Source organism: Malus sylvestris, chromosome 6 (genome assembly GCF_916048215.2).
Source record: "Malus sylvestris chromosome 6, drMalSylv7.2, whole genome shotgun sequence".
In the NCBI taxonomy this organism is placed as follows: domain Eukaryota; kingdom Viridiplantae; phylum Streptophyta; class Magnoliopsida; order Rosales; family Rosaceae; genus Malus; species Malus sylvestris.
This window is the reverse complement of record NC_062265.1, coordinates 5264628-5291988: the sequence shown is the minus strand read 5'-3', so window position 1 is coordinate 5291988 and position 27361 is coordinate 5264628. Positions and strand designations below refer to the sequence as shown.

At 39.8% G+C, this 27361-nt stretch overlaps 7 protein-coding genes and 1 non-coding gene across 11 annotated transcripts; 6 read left to right on the top strand and 2 right to left on the bottom strand.

The window, feature by feature from the left end:
• Positions 1 to 240: 240 nt before the first annotated feature.
• On the top strand, positions 241 to 2046 carry LOC126625230 (eukaryotic translation initiation factor 3 subunit B-like). Its single transcript, XM_050294314.1, has 3 exons — positions 241 to 656; positions 969 to 1112; positions 1702 to 2046. Exons 1-3 carry the CDS (start codon positions 300 to 302, stop codon positions 1888 to 1890), a joined length of 690 nt encoding a protein of 229 aa, XP_050150271.1. The 5' UTR covers positions 241 to 299; the 3' UTR covers positions 1891 to 2046.
• Positions 2047 to 2482: 436 nt separating this feature from the next.
• LOC126626677 (glucosamine 6-phosphate N-acetyltransferase-like) lies at positions 2483 to 3785 on the top strand. The gene is made up of 2 exons (XM_050296049.1): positions 2483 to 2668; positions 3066 to 3785. Exons 1-2 carry the CDS (start codon positions 2580 to 2582, stop codon positions 3556 to 3558), a joined length of 582 nt encoding a protein of 193 aa, XP_050152006.1. The 5' UTR covers positions 2483 to 2579; the 3' UTR covers positions 3559 to 3785.
• On the top strand, positions 2513 to 2615 carry LOC126627546 (U6 spliceosomal RNA). The gene has a single exon (XR_007625042.1). It is a non-coding gene; the product is annotated as a U6 spliceosomal RNA (small nuclear RNA).
• A 384-nt stretch (positions 3786 to 4169) lies between the features above and the next one.
• LOC126626678 (iron-sulfur assembly protein IscA-like 2, mitochondrial) lies at positions 4170 to 12497 on the bottom strand. 2 transcript variants are annotated; one of them, XR_007624765.1, is made up of 5 exons: positions 12006 to 12497; positions 11368 to 11492; positions 11160 to 11268; positions 4426 to 4572; positions 4170 to 4301 (listed from the first exon to the last, which is right to left on the bottom strand). XR_007624765.1 is itself a non-coding variant. In XM_050296050.1 (4 exons), the coding sequence occupies exons 1-4, from the start codon at positions 12198 to 12200 to the stop codon at positions 4510 to 4512; spliced, it is 492 nt and encodes a 163-aa protein (XP_050152007.1). In that variant the 5' UTR covers positions 12201 to 12497; the 3' UTR covers positions 4170 to 4509. The 2 variants fall into 2 exon arrangements, 1 of the variants encoding a protein (XP_050152007.1); XM_050296050.1 differs by having other exon boundaries at positions 4170 to 4572.
• A 1110-nt stretch (positions 12498 to 13607) lies between these two features.
• Positions 13608 to 15237, top strand: LOC126626121 (uncharacterized). The gene is made up of 2 exons (XM_050295338.1): positions 13608 to 14060; positions 15005 to 15237. The coding sequence occupies exons 1-2, from the start codon at positions 13735 to 13737 to the stop codon at positions 15012 to 15014; spliced, it is 336 nt and encodes a 111-aa protein (XP_050151295.1). The 5' UTR covers positions 13608 to 13734; the 3' UTR covers positions 15015 to 15237.
• Positions 15238 to 15332: 95 nt separating this feature from the next.
• On the bottom strand, positions 15333 to 18851 carry LOC126626120 (phosphoacetylglucosamine mutase-like). Its single transcript, XM_050295337.1, has 9 exons — positions 18751 to 18851; positions 18400 to 18662; positions 18176 to 18295; positions 17950 to 18092; positions 17596 to 17847; positions 16529 to 16947; positions 16267 to 16442; positions 15966 to 16062; positions 15333 to 15762 (listed from the first exon to the last, which is right to left on the bottom strand). The coding sequence occupies exons 1-9, from the start codon at positions 18809 to 18811 to the stop codon at positions 15608 to 15610; spliced, it is 1686 nt and encodes a 561-aa protein (XP_050151294.1). The 5' UTR covers positions 18812 to 18851; the 3' UTR covers positions 15333 to 15607.
• Positions 18852 to 19105: 254 nt separating this feature from the next.
• LOC126626122 (uncharacterized) lies at positions 19106 to 19582 on the top strand. The gene has a single exon (XM_050295339.1). It carries the CDS (start codon positions 19106 to 19108, stop codon positions 19391 to 19393), a length of 288 nt encoding a protein of 95 aa, XP_050151296.1. The 3' UTR covers positions 19394 to 19582.
• Positions 19583 to 21146: 1564 nt separating this feature from the next.
• Positions 21147 to 26262, top strand: LOC126627176 (uncharacterized). 3 transcript variants are annotated; one of them, XR_007624929.1, is made up of 11 exons: positions 21148 to 21509; positions 21676 to 21803; positions 21907 to 21978; positions 22166 to 22311; positions 22399 to 22513; positions 22597 to 22677; positions 23993 to 24130; positions 25151 to 25238; positions 25417 to 25530; positions 25699 to 26019; positions 26099 to 26262. XR_007624929.1 is itself a non-coding variant. In XM_050296606.1 (10 exons), the coding sequence occupies exons 1-10, from the start codon at positions 21248 to 21250 to the stop codon at positions 25740 to 25742; spliced, it is 1188 nt and encodes a 395-aa protein (XP_050152563.1). In that variant the 5' UTR covers positions 21148 to 21247; the 3' UTR covers positions 25743 to 26262. The 3 variants fall into 3 exon arrangements, 2 of the variants coding, with proteins under 2 accessions (XP_050152564.1, XP_050152563.1); XM_050296606.1 differs by having other exon boundaries at positions 25699 to 26262; XM_050296607.1 differs by lacking the exons at positions 25699 to 26019; positions 26099 to 26262 and having other exon boundaries at positions 21147 to 21509; positions 25318 to 25456.
• The last annotated feature ends 1099 nt before the right edge of the window (positions 26263 to 27361 follow it).

The window sequence follows — 27361 nt, the reverse complement described above, 5'->3', positions numbered from 1 at the left end:
CCTTTGTTGGTAAAAGGAAAGTATTTTAGAGATATGATTTAATTAGTGATTTAATTAGGATTTTAATATGATTTGATTTGGTCTGGATTTCTTTGTCTGGTATATAAATGATTTATTTCCTAATATTACCCCTTTGTTATCTTATAAATATATATCTGTAAAGAAACATAAAATATTAAAATTGTTATTTGAGTTTGTGAGATTATTAAAAAATTCTTGTATTTATCATAAACCTTTTATTTTCAGTTATTTTGCGAGGCAGAAAACGCTCTGGTCGTAGAAAGTGAAAAGTGAAAAGCATGACAATAGACACCGCCACCATGGGAGAGCAAGAGCAGCTGCGCCTTCAACTCTCCGCCCTCCACTTAAACACTCCGCCTCCTCCGCCGACTCCTTACCAAAACTTGTATGAGTCTGATGACCAACAAGTCTTCTACAACGACGACGGCTTGCTGTTCGACGTCGGGCTCGGAAACGTGATTGTCGTCGATAACCTTCCAATTGTTGATGCCAGGATGGCCGAGAAGCTCGAAAGCGAAATCCGACGAGCGTTTAGTGAAGTTGGTGTGATTAAACACGATGGGGTTTCCGTGCCTTTGAATCCCCAAACCCACGAAAGCTTGGGTCGTTGTTTTATAGAGTTTAATTCTCGTCAGGTAGTATTTATTTTCTGTTTTTTTTTGAATTGGGAATTTTATGCTTTTATTTTCATGCTGTCGAACTTGAATTTAATTACGTGCTAATTGTGTTCAATCGTTTGATTCGAGGGAGAAATTTTAAATCATGGCTATTGTATCCGGTTTATTGACGTCTCTCTTTTCTTTGGAGTTGAAGGATTTGTATGTATTCCAGGGGATCACTTGCTGTGCATGTACAAGGCGTTCGTTGATTGTTGTGTACTTGTAATTTCATCCGCTCATCGATATGCATTTCTTTGGCATCTCATCTTTTCATGTTTCCCTTTGTAGGAAGCTGAACTTGCTAGGGAGAAGAGAGATGGATACAACTTCCATACGCATACACTATCAGTAAGCCTGTATGATGATTTGGACAGGTTCGTTGATATCCTTGATGTGGGGACTACCATTGAAACTTCTCCAGCCGCTTTTATGGTAATTTTTCGTAACCTCTCTGTTCCTGTCAACCATTTTCTATCAGTTCAACTTTTCCATATGCATTTAGCAAGTAGACATTTTCGTAGTTATTGATTTTAATATTATTCAATGGTATCTAATATATATATATACAAAATTTCTGTTTACTTAAATTGCATATTGAGATGTATTGTATATTGAAGAGATGCCAAACGCTAGGACTATAAGCGATCGAGTTGAAATTTTCCATTTTTAATTTCTTAATATATTGAAGTTGATCAGTTTAGAGGTCGCACTTGGTGCGATGGCAAGTGCCTTCGCCCATGAGCGGTAGGTCTCGGGTTCGAGACTTGGGAGTAGCCTCTCCATAAATGGGGGTAAGGCTAGCCGACATTCACCTCTCCCAGACCCTGCGTAAAGCGGGAGCCTTGTGCACTGGGTACGACCTTTTTATTGAAGTTGATCAGTTTCTTCCTTTCATTTCTTAAGTTTTAATTTCAAGTTCTTGATTTCTCGTTACTGCAATCAAGAATCACCTTATGTTTGCAGCAGTGTCGGGTATTTATTTTTTCGTTTTTGTGAAAAATAAAATAAATCTATGCTGCAGTCCTCAAGGCATACGGGGCCGCCCCCCTTGCTTAGTCCCTTGAAAGAGGAAGATGAAGATGAAGAAGTACTCGAAGAAGCACAGCGAGTAAACCACGGCAGAAAAGTAAGAGAGGAAAAGGAGCAAGATTTCGGGGAAGTCACGGCATCGATGGGAATGATGAGTATTAGAGGGGAAAGCATGGAATGAAGACTGCAAGTGTACATGCACATTTTAAGTGAATTTCCAGTGCTTAATGCTCTAAATTTTCATCCCATATTTCTCACCCAACATCTTTGTAACAATTAAGTTTATCCGGCATAAAATTACTTTCAATGAAATAAGATCTCTTTCAAACAAAGATAAGGCCTATTTACATTAGCCGAAGCAACTTACAACGATCAATTTGTGGACAAGTTAATGTTTGAATAATGCTCTAATACATCAAACATACACATCGAAATCGAAAATAGAAAGAGTAAAGAATAGATGAAAGACACGTTAATCACTGTCTTAAAGTCGTAGATCTTCTTGCACGATCGCATTTTTAAAATGCAACCATTTGAAGTCTTAGCACGATTACGGTAGACGAGATGTTAAGTGTTTAATGGGGAATGAGTAGGAGGGGATACTAGGTGAATAGATGGCTAAGGACTCAGAGATCTGCCACACGTTGAAAATCTATTTAGTGTTGATTGTCCATAATCTATTTCCACTTATTTAAGAGCAAGCACAACGGGGCGTTTTAGTACCAGCGCTGAGGTACATTCCCACATCGCCCAGACGAGGATCCACAGTACGCTTTATATATGATTTTCCTGCAGAGAAGCTCGTCCCTTCGGGGACATCCGATAAAATTGGAACGATACAGAGAAGATTAGCATGGCCCCTGCGCAAGGATGACACGCATAAATCGAGAAATGGTCCAAATTTTTTTTGATTCGTCCAATCAAACGGTTTCAATCTCCTTCGTTTCGCTCCATTCAAGGTAATTTCAGTTCTTAAAAATAAAATTTTCAAAGATTTCTGGGTTTCTTTTTGCTTCTTCGCTGTTAAATTACTCAACTCGAAGTTAATTTTGTTCAGACACCAAGTATTGCTCTTCAATTTATTCTTACAACAAAGCATATGAAAACGTGGCACACTACCTGTTCGATGAAATGTGTCTGAGAATCTGTCAATCTGATGTATTTTTGTCGGAGCGTAAAAATTCGGCTTTTCCAATCCTCCAACAAGTAATCTTGTAACCATGTCCAATGGAGGAGTAATTTTCGCTTGCTTTGCTCGACTGTAGCTCCACTTCCCCATGTTTTCGTGGGTTGTTTTGTTGAACTTTAGTTTACTTGTTTCTCTGGTTAATTTTGATTTGGTTCTTAATGTTTTAGTTGGCAACCAGCACTGCACCTTTCTGCAAAGATGGAGAGGAGTGAAGGGCAAACTTTTCGAGTCCGAAAATTAGAGATGTCAGATAAAAGCAAGGGTTTCATACAACTGTTGCAACAGCTAACTGTTTGTGATTCTGTATCTGACAAGGAGTTTGCAGATAGGTTCGGAGAGATTAGCTCCCTCGGAGATGACCATGTTATCTGTGTTATAGAAGATGATCGCTCGGGGAAGATTATTGCAACTGGAAGCGTGTTCATCGAGAAGAAGTTCATCAGGAACTGTGGCAAAGTCGGTCACATTGAAGACATTGTGGTTGACGCTGATGCTCGTGGGATGCAGTTAGGGAAGAAAATCATTAGCTTCCTCACGGATCATGCTCGTTCTGTCGGGTGTTATAAGGTGATTCTTGATTGCAGCAACGAGAACAGAGCATTCTATGAGAAGTGCGGCTTCAAGCAGAAAGAAATTCAGATGGTCAAGTATTTCACTTGAAAAGCTTTCTTTTTCTTGATGTATTTTTCTTCGTGTCTTTCGATCTTCACTCGAAATAAGGCCGCAAATGCAATTTGTAACTCAAGAACCATGATTTATGACTTGTTGATGTTGGCATTTTGCTTCGTTTGTATTGCGTTGCATTGTGCAGTATGAAACAAAGGAAGGTCCAGCATAAAACAATGCGTGAAAATCATTTCTCTAATTTTACCGGTCATTTGCGTTCATATCCATTTTTACCAAGTGCCGGGAACATAAGGGTAAAGGATCATTCCTACAAATCCCCGAAGGTACAAGTTGGAGCCTGGATCAATTCGTTCAGTCCTATACAAGCAATGCTCATTGTACTGTTAGGAACGGCTATCGGACCGCGTGTAGAGCCGGACATTATAAGAGGCTGCTAGCAAGAAATGAAGTAAGGAATTTTGAGGTCAAGAGCATAACCAAATTTTCTGAATTAAGCGCCGGAAAAAAGTTGCTTTGCGGTAAAGTCTCGATGCTTCAAAAATGCAACTTCGGCATCAGAATTAAAGACGCAGTTTGAAGTATCTTCACTTCCTTACAATCAGTAACTATTGATCTATGCCGCTATACAGCATCAAGATAAGCGATCGACCAAATAACACAAGTTACAGTTGATTCAACTCAATTACAAGTAATGAGTAGCGCGGCGGGCAACTGAACAAATTCCAAGTCCCGACCATTCGTGTATAGTTGTGGTTATCAACATCCAAGACAGAAAGCTGAAAAAAGTACAAGAAGATGCCTCAATGTGGTATAAACGTGCGATACATCAAAGAGATTATTACACAAGGTACTCAAATAATCATTATTCAAAAAATCGAGTGAAAAATTATATGGAAGCACCTATTTAGGTTGAATCTAATTCACCTCCTAGTCTAAGCTATCTTGGAAGGCTGTGCACAAAAGTAGTCGCAATTCGGAAATCTATTATTTCACCATGAAAGAACTTTTACAACTGCACCCCCCAACCGCACTTGGATTTGTAGTCACCTGAACATGAAACCAGGATCAGGTTAAATATACATGAAATTCCTGTGTAAAAGATGTGACCAACTTCAGTATCATAAAGTTACAACCCAAAGACAGACAATATGCAATCGCATAATAAAACAAGATGCTTCCTCTTAAGGCATCTGACGCACTATATTAACCACCAGTAACTGTAATGAAATGGAAATACAGAAATCAAAACAACAACAACAACAACAACAACAAAGCCTTTTCCCACTAAGTGGGGTCGGCTATATGAATCCTAGAACGCCATTGCGCTCGGTTTTGTGTCATGTCCTCCGTTAGATCCAAGTACTCTAAGTCTTTTCTTAGAGTCTCTTCCAAAGTTTTCCTAGGTCTTCCTCTACCCCTTCGGCCCTGAACCTCTGTCCCGTAGTCACATCTTCGAACCGGAGCGTCAGTCGGCCTTCTTTGCACATGTCCAAATCACCGGAGCCGATTTTCTCTCATCTTTCCTACAATTTCGGCTACTCCTACTTTACCTCGGATATCCTCATTCCCAATCTTATCCTTTCTCGTGTGCCCACACATCCCACGAAGCATCCTCATCTCCGCTACACCCATTTTGTGTACGTGTTGATGCTTCACCACCCAACATTCTGTGCCATACAACATCGCTGGCCTTATTGCCGTCCTATAAAATTTTCCCTTGAGCTTCAGTGGCCTACGACGGTCACACAACACGCCGGATGCACTCTTTCCATCCAGCTCGTATTCTATGGTTGAGATCTCCATCTAATTCTCCGTTCTCTTGCAAGATAGATCCTAGGTAGCGAAAACGGTCGCTTTTTGTGATCTTCGCTAGATTGCTCCGGTCATTAGTGTGGATAAGTATATAAATGGATAGAGATAGGAAAGCAAACACAAGATGTACGTGGTTCACCCAGATTGGCTACGTCCACGGAATAGAAGAGTTCTCATTAATTGTGAAGGGTTTACACAAGTACATAGGTTCAAGCTCTCCTTTAGTGAGTACAAGTGAATGATTTAGTACAAATGACATTAGGAAATATTGTGGGAGAATGATCTCGTAATCACGAAACTTCTAAGTATCGAAGTGTGGTGTCATCTTGACTTGCCTTATCTGTCTCATAGGTAGATGTGGCATCTTCTCTGGAAGTACTCTTCCTCCATCCAGGGGTGGTATCTTTAACTGGTGGAGATGCACAAGGTAATGTATCAATTTCACTTGAAGCTTACTTGTAGTTTCAGGCTTGGTCAAGCGCGATACAAACCATGTAGTAGGAATCCCCCAAGTCGCCGAGCTAGGGGGTCTGCTGAAAGAGGTGACAGACAAGGTAAGCAATCAGAGCTCCGACTGATTGTTCACCTTCTCCCCATCTTGCAGCAGCATGAAGGATAAAGAGAAGAAAAATGAGAAGAGATGATATGAGATACTTTTGCTTTTGAAGAAGTAACTTTCCACAGGCTTATTCTTGAACTGAGCTGGAGGGTTTTCTGGTTTCCTCCAGAGTATAAGGCCGACTGAAGAATTTGAGGGCCAAAACAAGTCCATCAAATCTAGAGTACGTTCCACCCTGCTGATATGGGATACTTTTGCTTTTGACAGAGTAATGGATGTATCGGCACGTGTGCTGTTACGCTTGTCTCCACATGCTTCCTTGTATCCTTCGCACTTGCCCTATCTGTTCCTCAAGCAGATGCGGAATCTTCCCTGGAAACATAAGATGTTGAAGATGAGTACTCGAGAGCAATGCCAGGTAAGTAATCAGGTAAGGGGTTCCAGGCAGTCAGTTCCTGGCTGGAAGCTTGATTCCAAGTGCTGACTGATTGCTCTCTTTCTCCTTGTCTTGCAGGTAAAAACAAGGCCAAAAGAAAAGACAGGGAAAAAGCATGATATGGGATACTCTTGCTTTTAACCCTGATGATATGAGATATTCTTGCTCTAGTATAGCTTGTTTGCAGAGGTATTATCGGGGGGAAAGAAAGCTGAATATTTCGAAAGGCTTCGTTGGGAGTGCCCTCTCAGATATGATGAAGGGTTGAGCATTTTTGCAGGTCTGCCTGTCCGTTGGGGATGGAGGTCGACATATATAGGAGTCTCCCTAACAACAAGTAGTAATGCTATTCCTTTACCCTGCTTGGTCATAGCACGGTAGTGGGAGTTGCCAGTTTCACATGTTTTAACTCTGTCAGAGCACTTTGAAAAAGTGGTCTGTGGTATCTGGCTCTCGAGATTCGGAGAACGATGCCTCTTCGCTTTTTTGAGAAAGCAATCATGATGGGGGTCTGACTCTCGAGATTCGGAGAGCAGTGTCTTTTCGATTTTTGAGGAAGTAATCATGTTGGGAGTCTGGCTCTCGAGATTCGGAGGGCGGTGCCTCTTCGATTTTGGAGCAAGCAATCTTGTTGGGAGTGTTGTCTCGAATGTGAGTAAAGGCTGGACATGTTTGCTAGTCTACCTTGCCACGAAGCACAGAGGTTGACACACAGGGACTTTCCAATTATCCAGCAATGGTACTGTTCCTTTACCCTCTCTTCGATTTTTAAGAAAGTAGTCATGTTGGGAGTCTGGCTCTTTAGATTCGGAGGACGGTGCCTCTTCGATTTCGGAGCAAGCAATCTTATTGGGAGTGTTTTCTCGAATGTGAGTAAAGGTTGGGCATGTTTGCTAGTCTACCTTGCCACGAAGCACAGAGGTTGACACACAGGGACTTTCCAATTATCCAGCAGTGGTACTGTTCCTTTACCCTTGTGGGTAATAATATGGTAGCTAGACCTTCAAAATTTATGGGTCTACACTTTGTTAGTGTTGTTTCTTTGCTATTCTTTTACCCTTCTTGGTCAGAGCGATGTAGTGGGAGCTGCAAGCTTCACGTGCTCAACTTTGGCAGAGAACTTTGGCAAAGTTATCTGTGGTACCCATGAGCTATTGTTGCGTGTGGGAAGTGGGTGATTGAACAGTAAGATTCATGTGTTTTCTACTTCCCCAGAAGTCTTTGACAGAATGCCCATAATTTCCGCAAAGCTGAGTGTGCGTGTGACAGGTGCTGACAAGGCTGGAAAAGTAGGTGCCTCTTCGATTTCTGAGATCGGCCCTCGTGGTCTCTGGGGAGCCCAGCTTTTGAGAAAGCGAGCGCCTCTTCGATTTCTGAGATCGGCCTTCGTGGTCTTTGAGCAGCCCTACTTTTGAGAAAGCAAACGCCTCTTCGATTTCTGAGATCAACCCTCGTGATCTCTAAGCAGCCCAACTTTTGAGAAAGCAAACGCCTCTTCGATTTCTGAGCAGGCGCCTCTTCGATTTCTGAAGCTCCGTCGAGTGCAGATTTTTATAGGGGCTGGCATTAAGTTCCAAAGCACACTTGAATCTCCACCAGTAGAAGCTTCATTCTTGCACTTCTAAGATCTTGATTTGTCCGACCTCTTCTCTCTTCAACACCTTTGAAAATGTCTGGCCCCTCCGACCGTCGTTTTGACTTGAACCTTGTTGAAGAGGCAGCCCCGCCTTCTCCAGACAACATATGGCGCCCATCCTTCGTCTCCCCAACTGGTCCTCTTACCGTTGGGGATTCCGTGATGAAGAATGATATGACCGCTGCGGTGGTGGCCAGGAACCTTCTCACTCCCAAAGATAACAGACTACTTTCCAAACGGTCTGATGAGTTAGCTGTTAAGGATTCGCTGGCTCTCAGTGTTCAGTGTGCAGGTTCTGTGTCTAATATGGCCCAACGCCTATTTGCTCGAACCCGCCAAGTTGAATCATTGGCGGCTGAAGTGATGAGTCTCAAACAGGAGATTAGAGGGCTCAAGCATGAGAATAAACAGTTGCACCGGCTCGCACATGACTATGCTACAAACATGAAGAGGAAGCTTGACCAGATGAAGGAAACTGATGGTCAAGTTTTACTTGATCATCAGAGATTTGTGGGTTTGTTCCAAAGGCATTTATTGCCTTCGTCTTCTGGGGCTGTACCGCGTAATGAAGCTCCAAATGATCAACCTCTGATGCCTCCTCCTTCTAGGGTTCTGTCCAGTACTGAGGCTCCAAATGATCCCCCTCCGGTGCCTTCTCTTTCTGGGGCTCTACCGACTGCTGAGACTTCTCCTAAGCAACCTTTGTGAAGGCTTCCTCTTGTGTGTTTATTTTGACTCATGTATATGTACATATTTGTAGCTTATCGGGGATATCAATAAATAAGCTTTCTTTCATTTCAACGTATTGTGTTAAATACACCAAAGCCTTCTTCGCTAAGTTCTTTGAATTTTCTTTTGTTGAAGCTTGTATGTTGAAGCTTTCTGAATTGAGCATGTAGGTTGGGGTAGTGTTCCCTTAATTTCCCGAGTGAGGAAAACTTCTCGGTTGGAGACTTGGAAAATCCAAGTCACTGAGTGGGATCGGCTATATGAATCTTAGAACGCCATTGTGCTCGATCCTGTGTCATGTCCTTCGTTAGATCCAAGTACTCTAAGTCTTTTCTTAGAGTCTCTTCCAAAGTTTTCCTAGGTCTTCCTCTACCCCTTCGGCCCTGAACCTCTGTCCCATAGTCGCATCTTCTAATCGGAGCGTCAGTAGGCCTTCTTTGCACATGTCCAAACCACCGTAACCGATTTTCTCTCATCTTTCCTTCAATTTCGGCTACTCCTACTTTACCCCGGATATCCTCATTCCTAATCTTATCCTTTCTCGTGTGCCCACACATCCAACGAAGCATCCTCATCTCCGCTACACCCATTTTGTGTACATGTTGATGTTTCACCGCCCAACATTCTGTGCCATACAGCATCGTCGGCCTTATTGCCGTCCTATAAAATTTTCCCTTGAGCTTCAGTGGCATACGGCGGTCACAAACAACAGAAATAAATTGAATCTGTGGATCTTCAATCCTAATGAGTTACAACCAAATTCTAGGCTCTAGCTTTATTAATTTACTCCATACTGCAAAACCAATATGGTAATGGAACAGCTCAATTTGTGCCTCAAATTCAGCGGAAGACTATTTGAGTGGGATTGCCATTTCTCCAAGTCAGGCGGTAACACATTGACATCTGACCACTCATCAATAGTTCTTAGCAAAAAGTCTAAGAGAAAACTAATGTAGTTAATATTTTAAAACGAATTAACTTCATGACACGAGACCTCTTAGAATTGGAGAGTTTCCCTGGTGAGGGCCTCTCATTGAGAGCTGAACGAATGGCTGTGTACTTTGAGTCCTATAATGGTGTATTTGAATGAGGGGTTTCCAACTACCAAGGGATTTAGGTTACATTAGTAAGAAATGCCCTACAACACATCAAAAGGGAAGAAATGCAGTACATGAGCATTACAACAGCCACTAAACATTTAGAATTTTCAATTTACTCCCTTCAAGTAGTCATTTACAAATCCCTCTAAGCACATTGCATTTAGTCGTTTCAAATCCTCTATCCAATGTTTTGTAGTGCATTTTTTACTTTTGTAGCCTAAATTCCTTGATACTTTGAAAACTCCTCATCCAAACACACCATAAGAGTCTTGTCCTACCAAATTTAGAAGGGATTCAGCAGATTTCAGATTTTAAGCATCCCCATATTGTTTGACCAAACCCGTAATGGGCAACTACAAACCTAAGCAACCACACATAAGGGCATAGCCATGTTAAAAGCACCCCTGTTCTATAGCCTGGGGAAGTTTCCTCCTAATCCCACCTGTAACATAGTCCACTCATTTAAAAGAACAAAACCGAGAAACCAAGCTTCCATGTCCCAACTGAACTCACTGCAAGATTCTTCCATCCTTTATGGCTATTCCTTATCAACTACCCCCCACTCATTCACATAGAACAAACAGTTCTATCAATTCTCGAACTCTCCGCTCCATTTCATTAGAAAAAGAAATTCCTAAAACAATTTTTTATTGTAACTCCCCTCCCTAAAAGACAAAATCCCTTGTTCTGCTTGTCTAGACAACACCAGCAATAACCAATCTGTCACACAGCAGAAGAGCACTGCATTGCATTGCCAATTATCTCTCGTTTACAGCAACCTACTTAGAAAAAAATAAAGGTAGTGATGCCAAATACAGGAAACCGTTATGATACTTTCTAACATGGTATACATGCTCACTGAATTATTGGATAGCCCGTCAAGGGAACCGTTATTATACTTTCTAACATGGCCGACAGTGCACAATGGTGAGCCAAGACCTATACAATATCTATCATTGTTATATTTGATACACAGAATACCATTATGCAATGCTAGACTTTGATATCTAGCAGATGGTTCTTACTTATCTTATGCACTGACACCACGATAGGTATCATTCAGAAGACAGAAAACATTTCAAGCAGATCTTTCATTATAAAAGAATGTACTTCTTACCGTCATAAAAGAAGACCACTGGCAGATGCTCCTTACTTTTCTTATGCTCACCAAGATAGGCATAGTTAACAACAAGAATTTCAAGCACATCTTTCTAAAGAATATATTTCTTGACTACTTATTCTAGTTCACATATCCCGAACAGTGAAATTCCATGTGGGGTCATGTGCATAAGATTTGACGTGCACCACGGACAGGAAAATTAAAGAATAAAGCATGAAATGGAATGAGATAAATTGACTTACTTGGAAAGCAGAACGAATCAGCTCCTCAACATAATCAACAGTTGCTCCTTTCACAAAATCATATGAAATATTGTCGACCACCAACTTTACTCCTCCTTTCTCAAATACTCTATTACAGAATGTATGGATTTCCAGTTAACCAAGCAAACTAAATAAGCAAAAACGTTCTTATTCAAGAATTATAAATACAGAGGGGGACAATAAATACCTGTCATCCGGATGGCTTTTGTCATCCAGATCAAAAACATATTGGAACCCAGAACATCCACCGGTTTCTACACTCAAACGTAGCACCTTTCCCTCCGCTTCACTGGCTTGCAGCTGCTTCATTCTCTGTGAGACATCCGTTAAGAAACCAAAGTCAGCACACAATAGTATGCAACTCACTCAAGATACAAGTATGGATTACCCTGACCAAAAACAACAAAGGATCACAGACACAAAAGCCCATAAGTCACATTAAACTCTCTTCGCCCGAAAACTGCATATCGCGAGCATGATAACCAATTCAATAAGAAGGAAAAACCGAAATGGTACTCGGATTATCTGCTAGAATATAGCCGTTTGGCTGGTTAGAGTCTAACATCATAAGCTTTCTTCGTGCATCCACTACAAAGTTTAAACATTTCTTGTCTGTGTTTCTATTTTGTGATTCATTCCACAAAATTAACGAAAATGGTCAGCTAAGCAACGGAATTAAAACCATTTCGGGATTCATTCCCCTCGAGAAAATAAAAGAAAGATATAATTCCACATATCTACAAATTGATAACCCAAAAATAGAAATGGAAAAGCCAGGCAGCCCACATATGATATCGAATTGCAAGATAGGGAGAGAGTGATTACTTGAACACAGGTATCAGTCATGTGAACGGAATCGAGGTCGACGGACGGAGATGGAGAAGAAGAGGAGGCTTCTTCTGCGGCGGAAGAGGAAAAGGAATAGAAGAAAGAAGAGGATAGGAGCCTCTGGTTCTGCCTGATTCGAGCTGCAAAGTAGGGCGTGAGCCGGTGAAGGATCAGAGATCGTGGTGGAGCCATCGCCTGATAGCGGACCTTTTGGAATTTTGGATTACAAGATTTGGGGCGGTTGCGTGGTCGTCCGGGAAGCTGGCGGTCCGGGGGGAGGGGCTGCCTGGGCTGTGGTCGAAGGTGGTTTAGGATGGCCCAACTCAGAGGAAGATTGGAAGGGCGTTGGCTGTGGTGGTACGGTGGGTTAGGCTACGCTGCCGCTGCAAGGTAAGGGAGGGAGAAGACTTGTATGCAGCGGTTATATCGTCACGACTTCCCTCATAATAATACAACACAGACTTGTGCTATTTTTCTTTACATGTGCTGGAAGACGGTTGGTGTATTCAATATTTAGAATATTTGTATTGTATAAATATTAATATGTAAATTTGCAAAAATATCGACAAATATATCAATTATCATTATCGGTTGCTTTTGATGGAAATAATGAAACTTTAAATTAAACTTTGAGGATTGTTAAACATTGGTCAGAAATAAAAGTTTCTTCAATATTTAACACAAATATGAACCATATATGTCAATTCTAGCCTAAACTTGATTTCTCTAATATAAGGTGGGGATTATACTTCACTCGCATTTCTATATCTTTCTCTGGTTTTTTTTTTTTAATATTTCCATAAAAATATCGAGTGGATTGAAAAATTTTAAACTATAGGTGTACCATATTTAGTTATATAATAAGAGGAATATTTGAAGAAAAAAAATCATCAATTGTATGATAACCAAGGTTTAAAATATCGATATTATCCCGATATTTCCATCCAAAATTCCGTGTTTTTGGAGTACCGATATTTCCGATATCATCGATATTTTAGACCTTAATAGGAACTCTATGTGGTACTAAGTCACTCATGTATCTTACCATGCAATGTATGAAGTGTAAAATATTGTACTAATTTATTATATATAAATGATTATGGTGTGTTTAAACTTCTTTCATTAATTACTACATATTTTCTACACTCACAATGTTTGCCAGCTCGTTATATAATCAAATTAAATCAGTTAAATCCATCATGCAATGCATTTCTTTCCAATTTTTTTATGATAAACTAATAGATAATTGACTAAATAAACATCATGTAAAGTTTCAATAAAAATTTCCAAGTTTTTCTTTCAATTTTTATCGATATCGATAATATCCCGATATTTCCGTGTTTTTGGATTATCAATATTTCCGATATCATCGATATTTTATACCTTAACATATAATATAAGTTGTGTTCCAAGCACATTGAGTGATTAGTTATCTGTTATCAACACAATTTATTAAAAATAAATAAATGTTCCTCCAAACTCCAATTATATAATTACATATAGTGTAATATTTTTGTTACCAGCACACTGAAAAATCTCTTTATTGTCACCTTACATTGTTTTGGGAAAACAGGTGAAGATGGTTTTAATGTATCTTAAAATAATTGAAATTAATTTCATAAAAAAAATCAATAAATAAACCTCAGTAAAACATTTGTTCACTTTAACAGCCAGCCAACGCCGCAATCTCGTCGGAAACAGAAATAAACACAGCGAAAGCGGAGCAATGAACTCGGTGGCGGCAAGGTGCGCGTGGAACGTGTTGAAACGGGCGAGTCAGGGGGTGGAGTCAGCGACGACGACACTGGGTCATCGACATGAGCAATCGAGAGGGATTCGGGTGAAGGTTATGAACGGGAACCTGGAGTGGGCGCTGACGGTTATGCAGAGGAAGATGACGTCGAGTGGGATCGAGCGGATGATAAAGCGGGAGCAAACCCACCACCTCAAGAACTCAGAGAAGCGCATCTTGGCCCGCAAGAATCTCGAACAGAAACTCCGATCTCAAGACCTCGCTCGCAAGCTCAAGGCCGTCCTCCTCAAGAAAGTCAGGTACTCATTTCACAATCCACCAGTTGCCAAAGCCCTTATGTTATTACATCTTAATTTGTTCATCTTCAATGTAAATTATTCATTAGTGCTAATTGGTTAAGTGAATTGCAGTAGCTGGATTAGAGAATAGGGTTTAGGGTTTACACTACAAGTAGATGATTAAGAATGTGTTTAGTGCATATGGGTTTTGTGCCAAGTGACGAGTAATGGAAGATTTTGTTGTGTTTAAGCTTTTCCCAGCTTGTAGCTTGTATTGCAGTTCAACTGTTTGAGGTTTTGCCTGAGAAATGCAGCTTTTGCTTGAGTTCTTAGATTCTTGTAGTTTGTCCTTGGAAAACTAGAGCAACTTACAAGTCACGGGTACATCGCCATGTGGCGTCCCGCTAAACCCAAGGACGTGGATAAGAAAATGTTCACGTCCTTATTCCATTTGCATGGGACGCCACCATGTCAATGTACCCGTGCTATGTAAGTCATTCTCACTCTTCAAAGTTGAAAACTTTGAAACATTAATGAACCATTTGTTTGGTATTACCTTTACCAATGGTGGATAAAGGGGAAAGAACAGTTTATTAAATTCTCCAACTTTCTGTTTGGTTAGTAAGAAAAATAAACTAGAGTCCTATCATTTCCCTCCTAAACTCTCTCAAGAAAGTCAATTTATCGGAACAAGAATTGCCCAAACTTTACTTTCTCATCTCCAAATGAAAGTGAACTCCAAACACATTCCCCTCTCTGCTGGGTTATAAATTCTATAATTTTACTTGGAGAGCGGCTTATAGTTTTTCACTAGATTTCTAAGTTTTTTGTAATGTAGACAGGGACGGTTTACATACTGTTTCTAAGTTTTTCACTAGACTTCCTTTCTACGTGAATATTGCCTCTTTTGATGTTCTTTACTTACCTCTTCCATGTGTATTAATTTCTGAGTTCATATTTTGCAGAGGCCTGTGAGAATGTCGTTCGGGCAGATGCTGGATTGGCATTTACCATTTTTTTTGTTCCAGAATTTCACAGCTAAATACAGCACTCTCTTTTCATTTCCGCTGCGACTGTAGTTTTTATAGACAAGTAAGTTTTTATTGACGAGTAATTTACTCAGATTCTTCAAAGATATTATTTGTCATTCAAGCTCGAGTATAAATTTTCCTTGTCATGCAAGAAGCCTTTTACTATACTTCTGTGTATTGGAAATTTATTAAGATCGTGCTGAGTTTCGTTGTTGCTTTGCTTTTGCGCGGGTTCTTCAAATTGTTGAACAAGAACTCTTAATAAAGAACAAACAGAACATGTATCAATAGGAAACAATGTAAAGTAGAATACAAGTTACAAGACAAATTCAATGTTTTCGCACTTCTGGGTTTTTAGTCCATGTTATATTAGATGTCTATGAATCATAACCAAACCAGGTAAGACACTGTTCTACATTTACGGGTTCAATCCACCGCATCCACAACAAGAATAACAGGAAATCTGTAAGCCACCATAAATCCTCATCGATTTAATAATTCAGTGAGTTTTGGTTTGGAAAAGGAAGTTGCAGATCACTATGAGCTTCCAAACCCAAGAAACTGATCTACTAGTTTTGCTACAGAGTTTGCTAAGCTGTCTGCTGCATTCTGTGTGGATGCCTCCGCATATACGCGTATGACATCTTCTGTTCCTGATGGTCGTATAAAACATCGGCCTCTAGGGTATTTAACTGCAATATAAACAGGAACACAAGAAAATCCTCAAAAAATTGTTTGTCAGTTGTGTACAGAGTTAAAATTAGGAAAAGTGGCAATTTTCCGTGCAACAAATGACTACTGCTATCAACTTAACGGTCCAGACCAATAATCAACATGGATATTGTGCAGAGCAAAGACTCAACTGTACGCAAAATAAAAGGAGAAATCCGCTTACCGGTTTCAGCGTTGATGGCTTCTTGAATGCCAGGGGGTGTCACGGCCACAGTTTCTGCATTTTCTGTTACAACAGCAGTTCTGTCCATAACCTTGACCTAATAATTGTGAAGCGGAAGAATTAGTTTCTGAATAGAATATCAATTTACACCATTGTTTTTTTTGGGCGTGTTGCGGCCAAACAAGAAATGATGGAAAATCAATTAACTTTTAAAACGGATGACATATGAAAGCCCCAAAAGAAAACAACTATAAAGCTAATAAATCATCCATAACATAGAAGGATGGCCAAGGAAACTTGCCTTAAGCTGCCTACTGGGTAGATCCTGATAAAGCTCATTCCACCTCTGTATTGACCATCCCATATGTTTCAGAATGGCCTCAACCAAGAGTACCCCACTCAACGCATCCCCGACAGCCTGGTTAATCAATTCACTAACAGCCAAGAGTCTCAAAGCCGCCTTATGCTGTTCTGAACCTGAAAAGAAACAACCACGTTCTTCATTTAGACAGGTAATGGACAATCATGTCAGCACTAATGTAGTGCACAAAGACTGGTTTAACCTTCAGCCACATCAGAAAGCACAGTAGTCCTGGTCTCTAACCACCGTAAGTAATGTTCTGAGAACAAAATGGTGCCATGGCCATTTGCTTCAAAGTAAATCCCGATATCATACTCCGCAGCTTTCTCATGAAGGTATTTCACTCCTGTAGGAGTAAAAGTGACTTCTAGGCCTAACTGTTTGAGATAATCCGTGGATGCTCCGTTTGCATAAGCTGTTTGCACAATACCAAGGCGACACTGATAATCATTATTTCCATTAACATCTATTTCCTTACTCAAAATGCTTAGTTGCTCCTTGATGAATATAGCAAACAAGGATAAAATCTTGTCCCCATCAACGAGTTCAATCTTATTACTACTTCTAGATGGCACAATAAAATATACAAGCCGATCAGCATCACCGTCCAAACTAGCACACCTGAAAAGCTAGAAGCATCCATACAGTTAGTCCCTGCCTCTGATCATTTAATGTAACACTTTAGATCAACAGTCAAGCATTACTAATTGACCAAATAGAAAACTTTTTTTTTGAAAAGAAACGAAAGAATTTTATAAAACGAAATAGAAAACTTGAGTAGTTTGTAAACCCAAAACGATGTTTGGATATTGCACATTGGCATCCTTCGTTGCCAAACTAGCTTTAGGGAAACCATTATTTAAAATACCACCCAACTTGTTTCTTAGCCAACGAATGTTTGCATCAAGGAAAAGATACATCCATTGTAAGCAATCCAACTAGTTGTTAAATCAGATCAAAATTCAAGTTCTCCAAAAGCAGTATGCTATTACGACAAAGATCAGAAATCGGAATTTGTTAATCACATTAACGTAGCATAGGTATTGCAATAACAATAATAGCAAATCAACAGGCCACCAAAATTCAGAGTTTCTCCCATCTATCTAATCAACGTAGTATATGTATCGCAACAATACGCATACAACAGAATTGTCACCATAATGCAACTATCAGTCATTCTCCAACAATATCTCTGTGATGCAGACAATTCAAGCAAGTACTTAAGTAAATGATAATCAAAATTTGTTTCACAATCCATGAATAACTGACCTTATCCCAACATCCTGTGGACCAAAACTACAAGGAACGACCTTCTCTTTCTGCACATAATCAGCACCGACTCCTTCATTAAGTACACCACCTCCTCCTTTTCCGGAGTTCCGTGTCTCAATAACCAAACCATTCAACATCGTCTTCAAAAGTTCGAGTTTTTCTCCACCAACACCATTTGCCCCATCCACAACCAACTTGTCATCCACGTCGCTGGGATGAATTCCACCAGGAATCAAATCTACCAAGCACCTAACCAGCCACACAAAGCACTTAACGAAGGCATTCAAACAACATATGAATTTTTTTCAAGATCAAACCAACACATTACACAAAACTCTAGCTCCAACTAACCTAAACGAGCTTGAAAGCTGCTTGAAGTAATCAATGTCTGATACTTTCAAACCCTTATTTCTAGCCCGAACCATCCAGTGTAGCTGTGGAGTGGTTAAAATTCCCAAGTCATGGGCAACCGCTCCAAGAATTGAACTGATTCCCTTCAATGGACCAAATGCTAAGAAATGAGGAGCGAAAAAAGATTTAGAAACTGCATGCTAAGCAATGGTAAAAGAGAAGATACCTGTTTAGCAGCTTCAACCAGAGATCCTCCACTCGGTCTTGTATCTCTTGCCACCAATATCTCCACGGATTTTGCTCCATCAAGTGCGATTTTTTGGTTTTCAACAAATTCAGCTATCAACTGTTCAAGAATTCAGTCAGCATTGTACACGAATTGACACGAATAAAAGGGAGGCCCATGCGCACGCACACGCACAAGGGTTATATAAAAAATGAAAAACATACATGAACAAGCTGTTGCGGATCACGAGCATTGGCGAGGGTATCAGCGAACGGCTCCCAATCTTGAGAGAGCATTCCGCCACTCGGGTCGGCAACCTTGATTCCGTTATCAGAGACTTTGTTGTGAGAGGCTGTGATCATGAGGCCGATCACTGATTGGGTGCTGACGGCCCTTAGGGCCGCCAGAATTCCCACCCTGTAAACCGTGGATTGGAGGATTGATGCATCCGCTCTGAATCCCGCCGTTCCATAAGATAGTTTAACTCCTGGTGCCAACATTTCAAAATTAACAAACCAGAAACCTAATTTTGTTGAGAGAGAGAGAGAGAGAGAGAGAGAGAGAGAGATGAGGACCTTGTGGAGGCGGGAAGCGAGACGAGGAGCTCAGAAGGAGTGACCGTTGCTCTTCATTCATGGTTGCTAATCCTGATTCAAAATCACAATCAAACCCTAATCTGCACCTGCAAAATCAATCGACTCTGTAATTTGGTTTCTGTCTTTATTTTCTTCTCCAGCCGTTAAGACTTTGGATACCCAATGGCTTGGCATTTCCGTAATTTCATGGAATTCCAAGCCCAATACTGTTACCTTTGTTCTTAAAACCCTACGTGTGTGGATGGATACGCCGCCAAAGTCCCCAAGCAAAGCATCAAACATTGCATTTTACCTTACAATTCACGACAGCAGCGACAGAGTGGAAGGGTGAGCGATGGGTCTGCTCTCGTGGTGGAAAGGAAGTGAGCCCAAAGCCGGATCCAAGACCAGCCCGGATCCGAAACCGGCCGAGTCTGCTCCGGGCATGAACGGCGCCGTCGAGGTGCCTCGACCCCCCGCCGCCGCCAACATCACCGTGTTCGAGTTCGGGTCAGTGGCGGCTTCAGGCGATAAGGTCACTCTCGCCGGGTACTGCCCTGTCTCCGAGGACCTGGAGCCGTGCCGCTGGGAGATCCTCCCCGCCAGTGGGTCGGAAGCGCCCCAGTTTCGAGTGGTCTTCTAAGCACTCACCCTGTGTCTGGGGGTGTCAATTTACGGAAGGTCAATGTAGTTTCTAAACAATCCAAGTTTTATACATTTTGCTTTGTGATTTTCAAGTTTTGATTTTTAATTTGAATGTTGTTCGTAACGGCTGAATAGTGTCTGGTTTATTCGTGTGTTGTAGAAATTCACTTTTGCAGTTTCTTCTTAATCTTGGGTTGCATGGAAGGTCTGTCAATGGTTGTGCATTTGAATCCTCTCCCTCTTCAAAGTCGCTTGTATAGAAGAAAATAAGGCTTTGTTTGGTAACGTTGTCCTGATAATATGCGTTTGGTATGTTGTTTTTAACGAACAAATAATTAAAAACACAAAATACAATATTTAGCCCAGCTTCGGCAAACATCAAATTGGTATTTTGTGTCTTCTCCAAGAATGATTTCCAAATAAAGTAAAATACAGCTTTTTTTTTTTTGAGTTTATTATTAAGTAGAGGAGTAAGAGTTTGAATTATTATACTAATAACTTAGGAAAGGGAGTTTCAAACTTGAGGCACATGGGTAGAAACTAACATTTTATCTATTAGGATATTGGACAATATGCATGTGTATAAAATAAGGAGTAATGCTTGGGATACCAAAATTTTAAATCCAATTTGCAAATCAAATGACATGTTACCAATAAAAAATAAGCACGTTAATCAAAGTTGAGAGATGCTTACCATCCAAGCTCTTCCATCCCAAATGGTGAACAACACTTGTCTGGACAGATCGCATATTTGACAAGCGCCCATGCGCAATAGACAACCTTGGTGAATAAGCTCTTGGAGCACATTGAGACCCAACACACTCTCGACGAAATATCCCGAAACAGGATAAGGGCAAGAGATGACATTTCTTTCTAGCATTGTCCTGATAAGCAACCACTCAAGCAGTCGCGAACCGAGCATTATGGCAGTGTGCACTTTTGCCTGGCTAGCTTAATAGGCAAAGAAGCAGAAGCCTAGTCTGGCTTGAGTTCAACTGGCAGCCCACATCGTGTACAACCACGAGCAACTCGCTGCGCATCGCCTCTGTGACACATACAAGCAGGACATAGGGAAAGAACAACATAGACTCGCAAGTTAGCACAGGGGCAGCTGGAGGCTCCACTACCCCCAATAGAGGTAAATCCAATAAGAAGCAAAGAGGCTTCTAGTTGAACGATTGAACAGTTTTCAACGCATTGAGACTATTAACAAGGCGCTTCAGAGAGATATAGCCAACATGAGCAGGTCACCTTTTATAGACGAGATTGAGTAGACGAAGGCCCCATGCACATTCAATATGCCACCTTTCACCCTTTCCAAGGGAGATGAAGACCAGGAGAGGCACCTGAAGCATTACCCAGCTCGATGATCCTTTACTAAAGCAATGACGCCCTCATGTGCAGGATTTTTGCCACCACCCTCCAAGGCGAGGCGCAAGACTGATTCCACACTGTAATTGAAAAATGAAGTGATTATCAAATTTAAATTTAAAACTTAAAAAGTAGCCACTTAGTACTGTGATCTAATAATATTCATTTGCACTTGTAAGTGAGAAGTCTTATGATTGATTATCACCAAATGCGAGTTTGAAACACATTACTATTAGTCATTGTGAGGCTAAGCCAACCCTTACCCTTTTAGTGTAAATAATATCATTTGTTTTAAAAAAAAAAATTAAAAAAATAAAAAAACTTAGAAAGTACACTTTAATTTTTGATATGAAATGATTATCAAATTTAAATTTAAATCTTTATTTTTCATCTCTGCCGGTCTGCCTTCTCCTTCTCCTTCTCCTCCCTCTCTTTCTCATTCCCTCTCACAGTAACAGACAGAATCACACTATCATCATAAATGTCTTCGACTCCAAAGAAGCGCCTGAAACCCAACCCCAAAGCCGAACCCCACTTTCAGTCTTCCCCTAATTCGATCGCATCGCTATTGGAACCATCCCAAAGTTTATTTCCCTCAAAGCACGACTTCCTTCGGCTCATAGCAGTCCTCGCCATCGCATCCTCCGTTGCTCTCACCTGCAATTTCTTGTCCTCCACTCTCACCGACCGCCACCGGAAGCCCTATTGCGATAGCTCCCCCGACTCTCTCGACTTCCTCCCCGGTACGCCTCTCAATTTTCTCCTGTTTGTTTCCCGAGAAAACCCACCTTTTTTTTATTTACTTTTTGATGTTTTATAGCTGAATTTCCCTTGATTTTCCAAGTGGGTTTTCTGCAAGATGCGTAATTATTTGCTGAAATGACATTTTAAGCAATGGAATTATTACAGATTCTTGTGAGCCTTGCCCAAGTAATGGACAGTGCTATGAAGGGAAATTGGATTGTCTTGAAGGATATAAAAAGCATGGCAAGTTATGCATAGAAGATGGAAGTATTTATGATACAGCTAAGAAACTTGTAGGTCCTGAAACTCTCCTCTCAGCTGCACTAACATTATTCCAGCAGATGAATGATTGCATAAGTTACATTGGAGTTTCTTACTTGGGTTTGTATGATACAGGCAGAAAGGGTAGAAATTCGTCTTTGTGAGGCGCTTGCTGAATTTTTGTGCTATGGAACTGGAACGATTTGGGTTGGTGTCTTTTCAACTCCTATGAATTTGATAAAAACAATTTCAGAACCGAGCGCAATGGCGTTCTAGGATTCATATAGCCGACCCCACTTAGTTGGAAAAGGCTTTGTTGTTGTTGTTGTTGTTGGGATATTTTCCTGTGCTTTTGATTACATATGAAATTCTTGAGTTTTTCTTGCTCTGACAGGTCCAAGAGAATGATATATGGAATGATTTAGATAAGCAAGATCTGGTGGAACATGTTGGCTCAGACAATACTATTTATATGTATACGAAAGAAAGGACAATGGAGACTGTCAATAGAATGTTGGACATGAGGACAAATTCTCATGGGTAGGTCATTTCATATGGAATGAAGATTGTCCACTTTCTCAATTTTTCCCAACCATCCTATGTTATATTTACTTTCTTTGTGTGTAGGGTCAAAGAGTTGAAGTGCCCTGACATGCTAGCAGAGCATTACAAACCATTTTCCTGTCGCATCCGCCAATGGATCGCTGAGCGTGCATTACGTGTTTATTCAGTTTGTGCATTGGTATTCCATTCTTAAAGGCAGCCTTTAATGCTTATATTTAGTATCAACTTTTTGAAGATTGTTGACGGTATTGAGATCTCCAGCTTGTGGGTTCGACATTCATTATTTGGAAACTCCAGCGAAGACGGCGTCTAGCAACTAGAGTTGATGAGCTTTACCAACAGGTATACGGTATCGTTTGTTCTTTACTTGTAAGGAACATTTACAATTTAGGCTCTCATGTAAGTCTGACATCAAAGGGATGTCACCATATTCTTAATCCTTTTATGGACCAACATTTGAGCATTTGACCTCATAAAGCCTGGATTTTGAAGGAATTATGTTAAGTAACCTGCGTTTTCTGAATGTACCTGCAACACATAGACAACTGTACACTCTGAGATGCCTGAAAAAGAAGTGGATGTTCATGTGGATTAAGTGGACATATATTAATGTTTATCCGAACCCAAACCCATGGTCATGTAAGATCAGGAAATTTTTTTTATCTGAATGTAAAATGTTTCAAATATTTTTTTGTAGTGTTGCTTCACATTTCTGTTTTATCTACCATACTCATTATCTCCTATTATAGGTGCATATGGATGCATATGCTTCAACAAGTTTTCCTTTGGTTATATGTGCATCTTGTGGTCTACATTTTATATGTCCATTCCACAAAGTCTAATTTCTTTTCATTTATCATCATTATGTGTCATTCCCATTATTTTTCTAAAAAAAAAAGGTCGTACCCAGTGCACAAGGCTCCCGCTTTACGCAGGGTCTGGGAGAGGTGAATGTCGGCTAACCTTACCCCCATTTATGGAGAGGCTGCTCCCAAGTCTCGAACCCGAGACCTACCGCTCATGGGCGAAGGCACTTGCCATCGCACCAAGTGCGACCTCTTCCATTATTTTTCTAATTTTATTAATTTATTTTTTTCATGTCTACTCACTGTTATCACCTTGTATGCTTGTATTATTTCTTTATTTTTATGCGTGTTTACATGTGAAATTTTGAGAGAAAAGCGAATCAGATCTGATACTTTAAAAAAAGAATGAAACATTCCTGAAGGTGGTGTCAGCGTACGATGGTACTCTGTCCATACAAAGAGTTAAAACTATCATCTCATGCAGGGAACAATAATATGGATGCTATATTTATGTCCTTATGTGGTCACACTATATGAGCACAGATTCAGCTGCCGTCTTTTCTTGCCGTTGAAAACATCCACAAACACCATAATTTGTTGTTCTACTTAAAAATACAAGTTTTTCAATGGTGGCCCAAGTTAAGCTCTCTGGAGCATGCTAGCTCTATGTTCTATTAACTCACTGCTTGAATGCCTATTAAGGTCAACAGTTACCTTTAATTTATAACAGCATACTAAATGTGGTTGTTAATCATGCACAACTTAGAAAAGACTTGATTTTTTTAATTGCATGGGTTGGTTTGAATTATTCAATTGGTTCTGTAAAACAATTTCATTTGCCAATTTTTTAGGTTTGTGAGATACTTGAGGAGAAGGCCTTGATGTCAAAGAGTGTGAATGGTGAATGCGAACCATGGGTAGTTGCCTCTCGGTTGCGAGATCATCTACTTTTGCTAAAAGAGAGGAAGGACCCTATATTGTGGAAAAAGGTATTTTCATGTCTCTTTGGATTATCACTTCAATCTATACTTTCTTGTTGAATTGATAATTTATAAATTAATCCATGATTTTGTCAGTATCCAAAATAGTGTTCCTTTGTAAAAATGAAAAAATGACTAAGGCAAATGTGCATATAATGTTATAGGAGTTCAGATTCATTCAAATTTGTCTGTTGAAATGTACATTGGCATACTTTTCTGGGATGAGAGGTGGATCTACTTGCATGATCTAGTTGAACTAAAAGTTTCAGCGGAATTGATGTTTTAACGTAAGAACCCTTTAAAAATGTTTTAAATGATATAAATATATAATGTTTCATATTCTATTTTAAAAGATTCTATGTAAAGCAAAAGGGTAACCTCAGTTGCTGTCTGAGTGACTATAACTGGGCCCAAACTCATGTTTGGATTGGGCCACTACCAAGCTTCGAGTCACTAGGGCTAATGACGATAGTAAGTTGTATACATGATCTCAGAAGTTTTGGCTCACATTATTTCTTGCTAATTTCTTTTAAATGCAGTACAAGGGATTGAACTCACGACCCATTCTAATCTTACTTGTTTTCTTACTCCTATTACCACCATGACAACTCCCAAGCATGCCTTCTATTGGAGATATATTATTTTTCCATAAATCTCTATTCAACGTGATAAAGCCCCGTTGTATACTTGGGCACAAGTTACAAGTCATTTGTTCAACCTTATTAGTATTTAGTACATAAAAGAACACTCATTTTTAACCCCATTAAAAAGGTTATATCACCAAGCTATGAAAATATATCATTGTCCATTATGAGAAAAAGCGAAATTGAAAAGTTTCAGTACGTCCACTTTTCTTAACTTGAATTGGTTCTTTTGTTAGTTTATTTGTATCATTACCAGATCTTAGTTGTTTTCAGTCCCAATGAAAAGCATAGGTCTTTTATTCTATGGTTTCTGTTTGTCTATATTTCAAAGTAATAATGATATTATCATTCATGTTTCTAATAGTAATATCTGTGGTATGTGCAGGTAGAAGAGTTGGTTCAGGAGGACTCTCACGTAGATCGTTATCCAATGTTGGTTAAGGGTGAATCGAAAGTAGTATGGGAATGGCAAGGTATGCAGGTGGACTCTGTTTTATGTATGTGAAATTGTGAATGCGGTGACATAACATGGCCCGTTTTATCTTCTTTTAGCACAACACTATTTACAAGCACATATAATTTGTGAAATTGGGAGCTCTATGGACAGAAGGGTGCATTCAAATTGGGCATGACGGCTCTCATTTTGTGCAGTTGAAGGTTCTTTGAGCTCTCTCAGAAGAATGAAAAAGAGGGAGTCTAGCACGTTGAAGGTGAGCAAAAGCATGGAAAGAAGTTCCGATCAGCATCTCCACTCACTCAAGAATGGTTAGTCGCACATCATTTCATTTTTTTTTTCAAAAATTGTGTTTCTGTTTTCATGAATTAATTGGTTCCCACTTCATAGTACTTCCTGTGTGCTCATTTGTTTTTTAGATTGTTTGTTCACATCAATCTAGTGGAATTGATATCTGTTGGAACTCTCTTTTCACACAGATGCTAAAGCACTGAATTTTGATACGGTGATGTTGGAGCAGTGATCATTATCCCATTGAGCAAAGGAGATTCAGAGTGTTCTGTTTTTGAAGGGTGATGCACAAGTTTATTGGAGAGGTTGCACAGGATATTTATCAAGGTGCTTAATGAAAGAGTACAGAAGTTAGATTGTCATGAGATGAAAGAAGCAAATTCGGCTACTCTCCGCCATTCTGTATTGAGCTCCAAACAGTTTAGATGGATACCGCGTTTCAGGTTTTCTTCTCTGCTTCACACCAGACCAGGAGCACTAACCGCATATAGAGCATACTGCTGGATGAGGTCTGGCAAACACTTACATATGAAGCTTTTTTTTTATAATTACTATGCATGCTAATTTTGTAACTTGTTATGTATGTAGTTAGACCCAATACCTTGTGATATCCCAGACTTCAGATGCTGCCTATGTCTAGAGGAATTCGTATTGCTCTTCGATTTTGCCTGTTTGGAATATTGAATATCGGAACTTTGTTTCGTGAGACATTGACGTCTTTTTAGTTTATGTGAGTGGGGGAATTCGAACTTTGGACCTTTTTCAACGTTGCAATGAGTGAATCGTTACTTGGTGTCGTTGACGTTCTTGGGCAACAAGAAATTGAATACTTAAGCAAAAAGAAAACAACAAATTAGGATCGTTGAAGGGACAAAAGTAATACAATAATGGCTTGTTTACTAAGTCGTAATCATATTGGAGAGGAATCAAATTGAACACTAAATGTGTATATTTACCTACCTATTCTTATTGGGGAAATGAATTTTGTGGTTGAACTATGCTTCTCATGTCTTTGTTAGTCGGCCTCATCCTTTTTTTCTTTTCATAAGTAATCAATTCACTTGACACCACAGGCACTCAGGGGGGCCACAAAGAAAAAGACATTGTCGACCACATTAAAGCCCTATTTTCTTAATAAACAAGAATTAAAATTAGGGAGATGTTATTGTAACTCAATAAAGTTATTCATTATGTATTCTTTTCTTGAAATGTAGTAAATTTAGTGGAAAACTAACTAAAACACCCTCAAAAGTTTCACTTTAATCATCAGGACAAAACTTAGCAAAAATGCCAATCATGCCCTTCACACATCCATACAAGATTGCTCAACAATGAAGATAATATTTTCAGAAAAATTTTGCATGCCAAAGATAAGGTGGCAAACTTTGCAGCAACCAAGACAATATGGATTCACGTGGCCTTCAGCAGCTTTCAGAAACAGTGCTGACAGCTTTCAGAAACAGTGTGTTGTCACTATCAAAAAGTTGTAAATATTGAAAAATTATTTTGTTGTTTAGGAATCAGCTTTTGTATATAAGGGAGCCTTTCCTCCCATACAGAGGACACCTGAATACCACACATATCTCTCAATATCTGAAAACACCATACACTCAAGCATTCGTAGCCTTCATAGCATCCTTGTAAACACTTCTTGTAATCACTTTCTTGTAAACAACCATCTCTGTAAACATTCCATATATCAATAAAAGTTCAAGTGTACATATTCAAGCAATCTCCAAGTCTTAAGTAAGTTTTCTTTTCCTTCTTTAGTGTGTTTGTTTAATTAGACTTCTAGTCGAAAACAAGGAAACACTATTGTGGTTATATTATTAACCTGCTAAACTGACGATC